At 31.4% G+C, this 11,495-nt stretch overlaps 1 protein-coding gene across 1 annotated transcript; it reads right to left on the bottom strand.

Annotated features, from left to right (window-relative positions):
- Positions 1 to 2,396: 2,396 nt before the first annotated feature.
- Positions 2,397 to 4,776, bottom strand: LOC108723101 (putative protein-glutamate O-methyltransferase). The gene is made up of 7 exons (XM_018448594.1): positions 4,639 to 4,776; positions 4,228 to 4,328; positions 4,020 to 4,125; positions 3,664 to 3,908; positions 3,410 to 3,592; positions 2,927 to 3,329; positions 2,397 to 2,855 (listed from the first exon to the last, which is right to left on the bottom strand). The coding sequence occupies exons 2-7, from the start codon at positions 4,308 to 4,310 to the stop codon at positions 2,523 to 2,525; spliced, it is 1,353 nt and encodes a 450-aa protein (XP_018304096.1). The 5' UTR covers positions 4,311 to 4,328; positions 4,639 to 4,776; the 3' UTR covers positions 2,397 to 2,522.
- Between the last annotated feature and the right edge of the window lie 6,719 nt (positions 4,777 to 11,495).

Below are 11,495 nucleotides of genomic sequence, written 5' to 3'. Positions count from 1 at the left end.
TTTGTTTTTATTTTGTAACATTTGGAAATAAATGCTAGTTAGTTATAAGAACAAGGGATGCATTTTATTAAAAAATTATACTTTTTTTAAATTTCATGTTTTATATTTTTTTTAATTTTATGTTTTAGTTCTTTATTGAAAATAAATAGGGGAATAAATAATAATTGCTCAGAGTAATAATCAGAATTAATTTTTAGTTAATATTTTTTCAAGTATCTTTAGTTATAATATATGATCAGCACTTACTTTCCAAATAAATTTTACATTGAATGGTATAGACATTTTAATTTCTAATATTGATTGTTGAAGTATTCTCACATGTTACGGTCTAAAATAAGATTCTTTGCAAATAAATTTTGTAGGGCGCACTTTGTTGGATTGAACATGATTAGAAATATAATGAGTTACATAATATAGTGAGATATTAATTGACTTTATATAATCACTATTTTACATATAATAATATTATCTTAGATAAAATTATAACTTAAATCCAATTTTTACGATTATTCGAATCTAATAAGTAATCTATACTAATGATTATTTTGTGTCATTTATGCTTGGATATAAAAGTAATACTCGTACGTAAAAGTTTTATACATACTTACACATTCTTTATAAATTTTTATTTATGGATATTAAAAATTGTCTAATAGAGGGATTGTCTAATGTTATATTAATAAAATGCTGTTCCATCTAAAAACGCTTGCTGGACAAGCATATATTAGCATATAAATCTAGTTTACTTGTAACGACAATAATAATTAAATTCTAGTACATTTAAATTATTTATTAAAATGTATTGTAATAATTATTATTACTTCATTTTTATTGTAGTGATTATGATTACTATGATTACAGTAATCTTTACAATATAATGAATATATTTAATTAAAGCAATTTTATTCAAAATTTTGTGAATGCTCTAATGTACACATAGATTTTTATTACATTTAATCTTAAAGTTCATTGATAGAAGAGCTTTATCGCCACTTGGTAAAATATCTATCGTGATACGAAAAATCAAGTACAGTGAGAAATAAGTTTTACTTAATTACGAAGTAAATGTTTTATATCACATAATAATGAGAAATAAATATTTGCAACTGATGCTATGTGCGAGATTCTAAATCTCTTTCGAAATCTATTATCTACAACTATATATATATATATATATATATCGCATTATTCACAGTTGAAGTTTTACAATGAAGAACATATCTTTATATCTGAATATTGAATATGTTAATCAGAATATGTTATAAAACTTAAGAATGAAAAATTCTAATGAATTCTGAAAAAATGTCTCAACATACCAATTTAAAAGATTGATCTATTATGCATTTTACGAATAAATATATGGACATTAAATCAGGTCATATTTGTTGAAATTATGTTTTACAATTTAAAATTTATTGATAAGTATAAAACGCGTCGAATTAATGTCAAATTATTTAAATCAAAACATAGAAAATTTAATTTCATATATTTGAATATTTTATAGATATAAATATAGTATTATATCCTTACATAGTTGCTTTATAATTTTATGTGCACATACGTATGTAATATACCGTCGATTAAAATTCAATAAATAAGAAATTATCAACATTTATTACTTCTTATTAAATTTCTCTTTCGACTTATATGTATATGTTAATTAAATAGAAAAGTATTTGATCGTTGATAACAATTGATATGAAATAAGATTGAGAGAGAGCAACGTTTTAAATTATAAGAATTGTGTGTGTAGGGGCATGTCATAACTTCTGAATAGGCAATCAATAATAGAAAATAACTAACTTTAAATAATCATGTAAGAACGTGTTTAATTGTAATGAGGATGGAACAACAAAAAATTCTAACACCACAATTCCTTAGCACTTTTATTGTACAGACTTTTAAAAAATTAGATAATCATTATTATGTAGTGACAATTTATAAGTATCTATTAAGAGATTATTCTCATCGTGTTTTTATCATTCCACTGCATAAATTAGTTACAAATCAACAGCAACATTTGTATTAATGGCTGAATTTACCATAAGAAAATTGATTTCACACAAAATAACTGTATATATCAAAGTAGTTTACAAAATGCAGATGAAAATTTACAATGTAAAATACTAGAAAATACTTGTAATTAGATATAGATTTTATTTATGTATATATTATACTATATATATAGACAGAAGTATGTATAGATAACAGATGAAATAATTAATATACAATATATATGGCACAGAATAAATATAAATATGTTGTAAGAAATATAAAGATTTTTTTGAGCCCACAAGCTCAATTTCTTTTACAAGAAATATAAAGATTTTTTTATGAATATATTATTTCAATATAGATATATTCTCGTGCATATCTATATATATACAAATGTCGTGCTATATAACTTTATATATTTGTACAGTGGTAAACGTAAGTAATTACGATTATCGATAATTCAAAGATATTCAACGATTATTACAATTTAAAGATTTTATTTTTATTTTACAGAACCGTCTAGTAATTTAAATTTTGAACAAAGCTGCTTGAATAATGGCATATTCTCCGGTTATCAGTTTATCTTTATGCATTTCAAAGAATTCAGCCGTATCATTTGGTAATCCAACACAAATATCGGATTTCATAGTGCGCAAGCTCAAAATATTTGTAGGTTGAAAATTTCCCAATGCAGCTGTAAAGCTTATATTGTATTCAAAATTTACATCACCCAGAAGCTTTCTATAATTCAGATCACCCTTAAATATTACTAATTTAGCATCGGAAAATTGAGCATATATATTTTTCCCTCTTTCTTTCATTTGTGTAAAATCATACGGTCCTGTCCAATAAGGCTCTTCCTGTGTAATAAAAAGTTTAAATTATATTTAATATAATTTTACACGATAATCTAAATACAAATTAAATTTACCTTAATACACCAAATTTCCTGATCCATTAAATTCTTGAATGTTTTACCCAATAATTGTATATTTGGATGATCGTTTAGTTTATTCATGTAATCTAACATCCAGAGAAAATCATGAATGGTTGTATCACTCACATACCATGGATATAATTTTGCGTGAAACGTTATCTTAGTTGTAGGTACAATAGTAACCAAAAAAGCTGCTAAACATAGATCAGTGAAGAGTTCATATCCTGCATTATCAAGTACTATATGAATATTATCGTTTTCTTTCATCTTTTTGTTCACAATATCCCACACAATCTCCCAATCATTTACTACTATATTTTGGTTTAAAGACTCCACTATCACAAGTGGATTACCAGTCTGACTAGAAGGGGCTCCTGCAGTTGCAGATAGATCGTGTCTGTAAATATAGAAATCATTATTTATTAACAATGCATTATAAAAGACAAGCGTATTAGAATTAGATAGAAATAGTACAACCTGTTACCCCACAAGCTCAATTTCAGAAATTTCAGAAAATCATTCTTTGAATTTTCCTTATTATATTCCTTATTACATAGTACGTCTTTTATATATAAGGCAATTAAGTCCACAGACTCAATGGAGTTAATAAAATCAGTTTGCTTTTGATACTCAAATGGATCGTAATTGTGTATGGTATTCCTAGTATTGCAAAACGACATTTTAGCTTGTTCTACATGAATTCATGTTACATTTAGTACATCAAAACTTACAACAAACTAATTTCTTGAGCTAATACACGATACATGTAACATTCGCAATATAACCACACTGTATTGAACCATGTGGGTATTCCATCTTCTACGCATGTTCTGTACTCTAGATATTTATTCCATTCCTCGGCGTCATTAATTACTTTGGTATTTAAACGCAGTGGCTTCAAGGCTTTATTAGTAACAATCTCAGTTTTCAGTTGACTTATGAATCCTATGATCTCTTTAATATCTTTTTCAGTATTCTGTAATTCAATAGTATGTATTATGTGTCTCAAGGCATAACGGTATGTGAAACTGATTACTACATCACACACACACACACACACACATATATCTGCTTCTATGAAGATTACCTCACTGTATGTATCTATAATTTTGCTTTTATTCTGGCAGAGTATATCAATAATTTTCGTTAGTATCACCGGCAATCTGTCTTTGATTGTCACATGAGCATAACTTCTGTAACATAAATAAAAGATGTTGTTTTTATCTTTGTATCAAAGGTCAGCGAATTAATAACAAGTTAACATGTGAAACGGAGTTAAGCAATTCAGAAATTACCGCTTATATACTCCAGATAACGGTAAACCGAAAGGAGTAAATGTGTCCTGCAAATTCGGGATTCTGGGATCGTTTTGAGCCATCGTATACTCTGATACAGCCTGAACAGACAACAAACCATGGAGATAAAATAAAGTAATAACAACACTAACAACACATAAAATCATGATGAGAATAGAGGAGCAGAATCTCTCACGCGTCGCATATATCGTGTCACATATGTCGCGTTTAAAAACGAAATGAACACACGGCATGGTTCGTTTCTTTTATGTTATGCTATTTTATTGTAGAATTCAAAAAATAAAACAAGTATATCTCAAGGAGAACAAGGTTACGCAAACACGAGCTTATAAAAAAAAGAAATGGTCGCGGAAAAATCGAATTTTAAGCGGTCTTTCGTCCGATTACCACCTTATCACGTTCTGTTCCCACCAGACGTTCTCGAAAGACTGCGGAGGACTATTCATGAACGTAAACACGATTACTATCGCTCCACGCTACTACGCGGAGTCGCAGAGCAGTGCGGATGCGGAGTAAACGGCGTGTGTCCGACCGTCGCACGATGTGACGTCCTGACGCGCAGGCGCAGTCGCGTGAGAAATCGATTCCTCGCGCGAGGAATCGATCCTTTCCCCGAACACGCGATCGAGTCGAAAAGCGCGTGAACGCGAGAACGGGAAAGATAATCAGCCGTTTGTTTTCCGCCTCCTCCCCTTTTATTTCGTCTGCGGTTAACTGCGCGCGGTTTTGTGGCGACTTCTTCGCCGTCATCGCGCCGCCACCCCCGCGGTGAAGTTTTCGCCCAAAGAAATTTCATCAACGCAGAAAGTTTCCGGCGCTCCGCGCCCTTTTCTCCTCGGGATCGAGCGCACGTCTAACTCCCGCTGTCACACTTTTGTCCACTGACGCTCGCGGATGCGGATGGATAACGAGATTCCGGCCTGCCGATATCGTGCGCTTCCGGCGTGGGGAAATCACCTCCCGGTGAGTTTAATTCTATGGATATAATCATGGGAGCGTTCATCTTTTCTCTCTGTTCTCTTTATTCCTTAGGCCAGCTTTTTTATATTATTTAGCCGGTTCCACCAATGTAAGATTTACTTTCATTTCGATTTACTTATTGTTTATCTTTTTCTAATTCTTAGAATTCTGAGAATTAGAACCAATGTAAAATTAATTTCAATCTCGGTTCAATTTACTCTTTGTCTTTTTCTAAAATTCTTAGAATTATAAAAAAGATAAAGGGTAAATTGAACTGAGATTAAAATTAATTTTACATTGGTTAAATAGGGTTTAAAATTTTCCGGAGCTGACGATAGATCTTGAACGCACTCAATATTATTGTATAAACCCATACTGTATCGAAGCTGGTGACAACATTGCTGCAATGTTTGCAACGTTGCTACAATTTTGTAGGAATAATCAGTACTGCACGAAAAATTTTTTTGTTAAAGATTTCAGTCAATTTGATTTTCTTCATGTTACATCTGCAAATTGGGATATTCTTATTAAAATATATTTTATATTTATTCTTCTTTATAATGAGCTATATGAGCTCCTTAATTGACGAGTGACATAAGTCCAAAATTAGGAAAAATGCGTTCGTTATAGAAGTAGAAAGTATTAAGAATGTTTGTTTTATCTATCAATTTAATTTACTTTTATTTTGTTTTCGTTCGTATTTTTATATTCGTAAAAAAATAAAAATCAATTTTACATCATAAATAAAGTGACCATAAAAAAAGCTGAAATAGTGACTTAAGTACAGCTTTTTTTACGGTCACTTTATTTATGATGTAAAATTGATTTTTATTTTTTATGAACATAAAAACAAAATAAAAATAAATTAAATTGATAGATAAATTTCGGATTTATGCCACTTGTCAACTAAGGGGCTCATATGTTATTATGGTTCCTTGAAATTAATTAATGCCTTTCAATTAATATAAATTAAATGGATCTTACGTAAACCCAGGGTCAGTAATTGTGTTAGATTTAGAAGATCAGTTTCGGAGGATTAAACATACGAATTTAAGACACTCTGAAAATAAGCTGTTCACGCATCATTTTTATCGTCCGCAAAGATATGTGGAAAAATTACAGGTAAACAATCGACACGTGACTCCACGTGACTCCTCGCGAATTCTTTTCCTGCGGGAATTTATTCTCTGAAGGACAATCTTGATATTTGTACCATCCCAACGAACAGCGGACATCGGGTACACGATAAATGAATTGATTAGCTTCCGTGAAAAAGTTTCGCTCGCGTTATAGCCCGGCGGGACGCTCTATCACACTTGAATTTACATAATGATCGTTGTGAGGGTACATTAGCTTCAGAGGTAATGGCGCGACTGCTTGCCCCCCGCTTGACAAAAGTTACGGCGCTGATACGGGCGCGCGGGATGCGCAGGAGAAAAGTAAATTCGAATAAGGCGGTCAAATTGTTTCGTTCCCGCTGCGCGACGCGCGCTTTTTGCCGCGGGGGAGCCAAAACAGGAAACTCAGGCGATAATTCAGCTACAGCTGCACGGCGTTTTAATAAACTCGACGGGAAAAACGTCTGCAGAAGCAAAACTCGATGTGCCTTGTTTCGGCTTATTTTCTTTCATGGAAATCGCACAGAAATCAGTTGAGGCGCTAGTTTTCATACAGCTATGCTTCGATTGCGAAGAACGTTTCGATATAGGTTCTTTCTTTGCATTGATTCTTATTAATCCTTTACTACTTGCGTGTAGTGTCTAGAACAGCCAATCCTTATAAATTCCTTAAAATGTATGAATGCTTTATGCACAAAAAAAATATACAATTTTGCTGAAGTACGTATTTAAATATTTAGGTACACATATAGATCTGAAAATAATTTTGTTGGACTATTAAAATAACTATGTAGCATGTGAGCCGCAACAAATTTTTATATTCTAATAACCAACTTGAACGTCCTACATAATCATTTTCATAGTCCAACAAAATTATTTATTTTCAGATCTGTATATAATATCTAGTTGAACTTTTAGATACTTCAGCAAAATTGTTCTTTCAGTGTACACATATTTATATTTAGCGCATTTTATTTAAAGGGTGTATAATTATTAATCTTTATTTAATTAAATCATAAAAAAGAATGATGAAAATTGAGATATAATTTTGGGATGTCAGAAACATCTCATGCGAGTAGTTACGTTCAAAGAGAACATGAGTAAGGATTGTAAGATTAATAATATTAAAATAATAAAAAGGTGAAAAAACGGGCTAATGAGAGTGAAGCGCTGTAAGCGTTGAGCAATTTTTGTATGTAAATCTTTAATTTATTAGGATGTTTCGACTCACGTTCGAGTCATCTTCAGCAATAATCGAACGTGAGTCGAAACGTCCTAATAAATTGAAGATTTACATACAAAAATTGCGCAACGCTTACAGCGCTTCACTATCATTAGCCCGTTGCTTCACCTTTTTACTATTTTCGAGAGTGCGTACAATTTTAAATAGTTATTTAAAGTTGTTTTTTTAATTGTTAATAATATTACTACCCCCGTCAATAACGAAGCACGCTGGTTAACTCAATTCTTGCGCTCAATAGCGAAATAAGAATATTTGATAAAATCGATTACACATTTCTATGCCTCTCAAGAAGTTAATATATTTCAATATGTATAAGTATTATATTAATACATTGATTCCCTTAAGAAAAAAGAAACTAATTAGTATTCCAATAAATTGTTTATTAACTATATATTAATTGAGAATATTTCATCAATTACTGATGCAGTATCATCAGTTATTGATAGAGCCAATTTGCAGATTGACACATTAATCAGTTCTTTTTTTTAAGAGTTGCCATGTCGTTTATACACAAATAATATCCAATTTACGAAAAATTTGTAAAAAGACAAATATAATTTACTACACAAAAGCTATACTATAAGGACTCTCAAAATTTATAATTTACTTTTTTTTTGTGTGAGAGAAGATTACAAGAATTATGAAAATTTGATGTTATCTGGCTGATAAGGAACTTTCGAAAATAAAAAAATTATGTCAATTTGAATGATATGTATAATTTCAAAATCAATATCTTAAAAATAGAAAAAAATATACTGAGAAAAATGCTTTATTTTCGAGGATATTCATTTAAGCATCTTAAGCGATGTGTCAGAGAGAAAGAGATGTACGAGAGAGTAAAAAATGAATCCTCTTTCAACCGTTTGATCCTATCTGACTCGAATAAGTTTTTTTTGTTCGCATTTTATGTTATAATATTGAGTCGGAACGAAAATTCATAGTGCTACTTCATTCGTCTATATTTAAAAAATTCTATATCTATATTTAAAAAAACCATGTCTATATTTAAAAATTTGATAATTATACCATTTGATAGAGCAAAGTGTCAGCTTTAAGAATTTGTTCTTTGAATTACGGCACGATGATTTTTAATGAAGTTGTAAACAGAATAAAAATACTCCTTTTATTTAATCCGCGGTAACTCGGTAACAAATAATCTCAGGAACATTTTAAAAAAACGATTTTATAGGGAAAACTAAACTTTTACTTCGAAAAAAAAACTTTTACTTCGAAAATTTTCCCATTTTGTTTAGCTCATAGTTTCCTATATGTAAAAATTAATGGTGATAATAATTAAAGATTCGTGTTACTTGCACTTTTTACACTGAAAAAAATTTTATTCATTTTTGGTCCAATGAATGATCGTTAAATCAATATCCGACTTAATATAGTTAACTCATTGATACAATAACTGGATTCATTTATACAACTATATATTCATTCTTGCAATGAATTCCAGGAATAGTTTTATAATCTAAATCATTATGAGAATTCATTGGACCAATTTTCATTATTTTTTCATAATTCAATGAATATTTTATTGTATTTACGTACAGTTTTCAGTGTACACTCGGTATCTTCGCTTTTTCTCTTTTTAATATCTAATTATATATTTATCTCGTTTTAAGTGCAAACATTTTTGGGAATTCAAAACAGCGTGAACAAGCTTTCACGATTGCTATTGTGCACTTTCTCGAATCTTAAGTTAAGATTGCGACAATTTTTACACGAGCTTTGTCAAAAATTTCACGACCTCATACGCGAAGATGTCACTAGACTAAGAATGTGACAGTGTTTTGTTTTTGTCTCGATTTCCGGCGGTGCTGTGAGAACCTCGGTATGACCGATCGTTAAACGTCACAGTCGCAACACAGGGGCAAGATAATATCGCCGCCGTTTGCGTTCTATTCCTTCGAAATGAAATCTGTGTCGGCGAATCCGTCGGCCCCCGCTCGCCCACTCCCTCGCTCGGCCCTCAGCTCGATCCTCCCATCCACGGGAGATCTGGGAGCAATGTTGCTAATTACTACATACCACCGAATGCGGCATAACCCGCGACCCATGAATTCCACCGCGCTGTAGCCGATGGTGTACAGTCGCAAGAGTCAGTTTTCATCCGTGTAATTTGTGGAAATTGCGGTTTCCTATGAGCGCGAGGCGAACTGATAATGCACTACCAAACGTCAGCTCGGTGCACTTACATTCTCTAATATTATGCGCGTATAGATACACATCCACACAAGCGAGATAGTCGCTGGTTTTTTTCCCCCACAATTTAGTCGGCAAAATCCGGATTACGTCGCGAAGCGAGAGAGATCTAGGTATCTCCTTCTTTTGATGTACTTTGAAACTCATATAGTTATAGTTTACAAATCATCATTATTTACAAACTAAGATATTGTCTGATTTAATTTAATTTAACGCTACCACACAGCACACTTTATCCGAGGGACGTCCTGGGAACATCCTTAAGATGTAGTGTCTAGAGACTCCTCTTCAAGGAGTGTGTGCTGGGTTGTTATAGTTTTTTAATTGAAATCGATGTTTCAGTAAGTAAAAAGAATCGTACTTTTCTGATATTCTTTACTTGGACGTTCTTTATTTTTTATACTAGAATATATATTTCTTGTTTCTTGTTCTTTTAATGACAACTAACACATCATCGTCACGATATTATGAGCCTCTGCGCGAAATTGATTGAACACGGTAGGGCAATACAGGAACGATTATTACATGTAGAATAAAGTCGTAAATATAAGGGCCACATGGCCAGCGCTACTCTTTGAAATGAAGAAAACCTGCAACGAGAGGATGACGATACGCATGAGAGAATATCGAGTTGTAAAAAATTTTAGTTATGTGTAAATTGATATTAAAACACTTAAACAATATTAATAGAGCTATTAAATTTTTAAATAGTACTTTAAATAAAACGTTATTAAGTTAATTATTTAAGCTATTCCGAGTAGTCGTTTATTGCTATCACACATAAATGTGATGAAACATTATACTTATATAAATAATATATAAAATAATTGTTAAAAAAGTTTATAAAAAGTTTTTTTATTATAATTATTTTAAAAAATTGAATCAAGGATTAATCTATTTATATAAAAATGTTGTAAATTTACGAAACGTATATAAATTAATTGATATGACAGGAAATATAATAAATATACTATAATAATATAACTATAATAAATAATAACACACACAATTAATTTTAATATAATGAATTATATGATAATCTTTCTAATTATGTTTTATATAATTTTCTTTTGTAAAGTATAGACCTTTCTTTCAAAATGTGTAATCTCTGCTGCTTGACGGTAAGAATCAGTCGTATGCATTTTTAGATGTTGCAACGATATTTCTTCGTACCGGTGGAAAGTTTTCAACGGACGTTATACTCTACGTCATGCCGAAGGTATATTCCAAAGGGCATAATTTAAAGAAGTTTCTCTTGGGGTTGTCGCGAACCAGCGCAGCAGCCAAACGAAAACCCAGTTTGAATGTAAGAGTATGTAAATGATAGGAGCTGCCAGGAGAGAGTTCATTATAACCGGCATGGTGCGACCACAAAATTGTTCGTGGAAACTTTTGTGAATGGCAGTTAATTATAATTAATTCCGTATTGTCTACTCGACAGCTCGTGCTAATTCCTTACTGCCGACGAATCGCACGCGAACACAAACCGCGGAGTTTCAGTTAGCACCCTCTCGTGCAGACAAATTATTACGAATGTTCAATTAAATTGTGCGTTTTCAAACTAACTTCCGTACGGCAGTCTTTTCGGCAAATTTTGCATTTTCTCGGCCGTTGTGTCACGTATTCGTCTAGGAACTTACGGAACGCTCTATTTAATACCTTTTCTTGCATTTCTTGTATCTAGAAACGCAAACTCGTATAATGTCGTAATTAAGAAA

The sequence above is a fragment of the Mycetomoellerius zeteki genome, unplaced genomic scaffold (genome assembly GCF_001594055.1).
Source record: "Mycetomoellerius zeteki isolate Tzet28-1 unplaced genomic scaffold, Tzet1.0 scaffold223, whole genome shotgun sequence".
Lineage (NCBI taxonomy): Eukaryota > Metazoa > Arthropoda > Insecta > Hymenoptera > Formicidae > Mycetomoellerius > Mycetomoellerius zeteki.
This window is presented reverse-complemented; position numbering and strand designations above follow the sequence as displayed.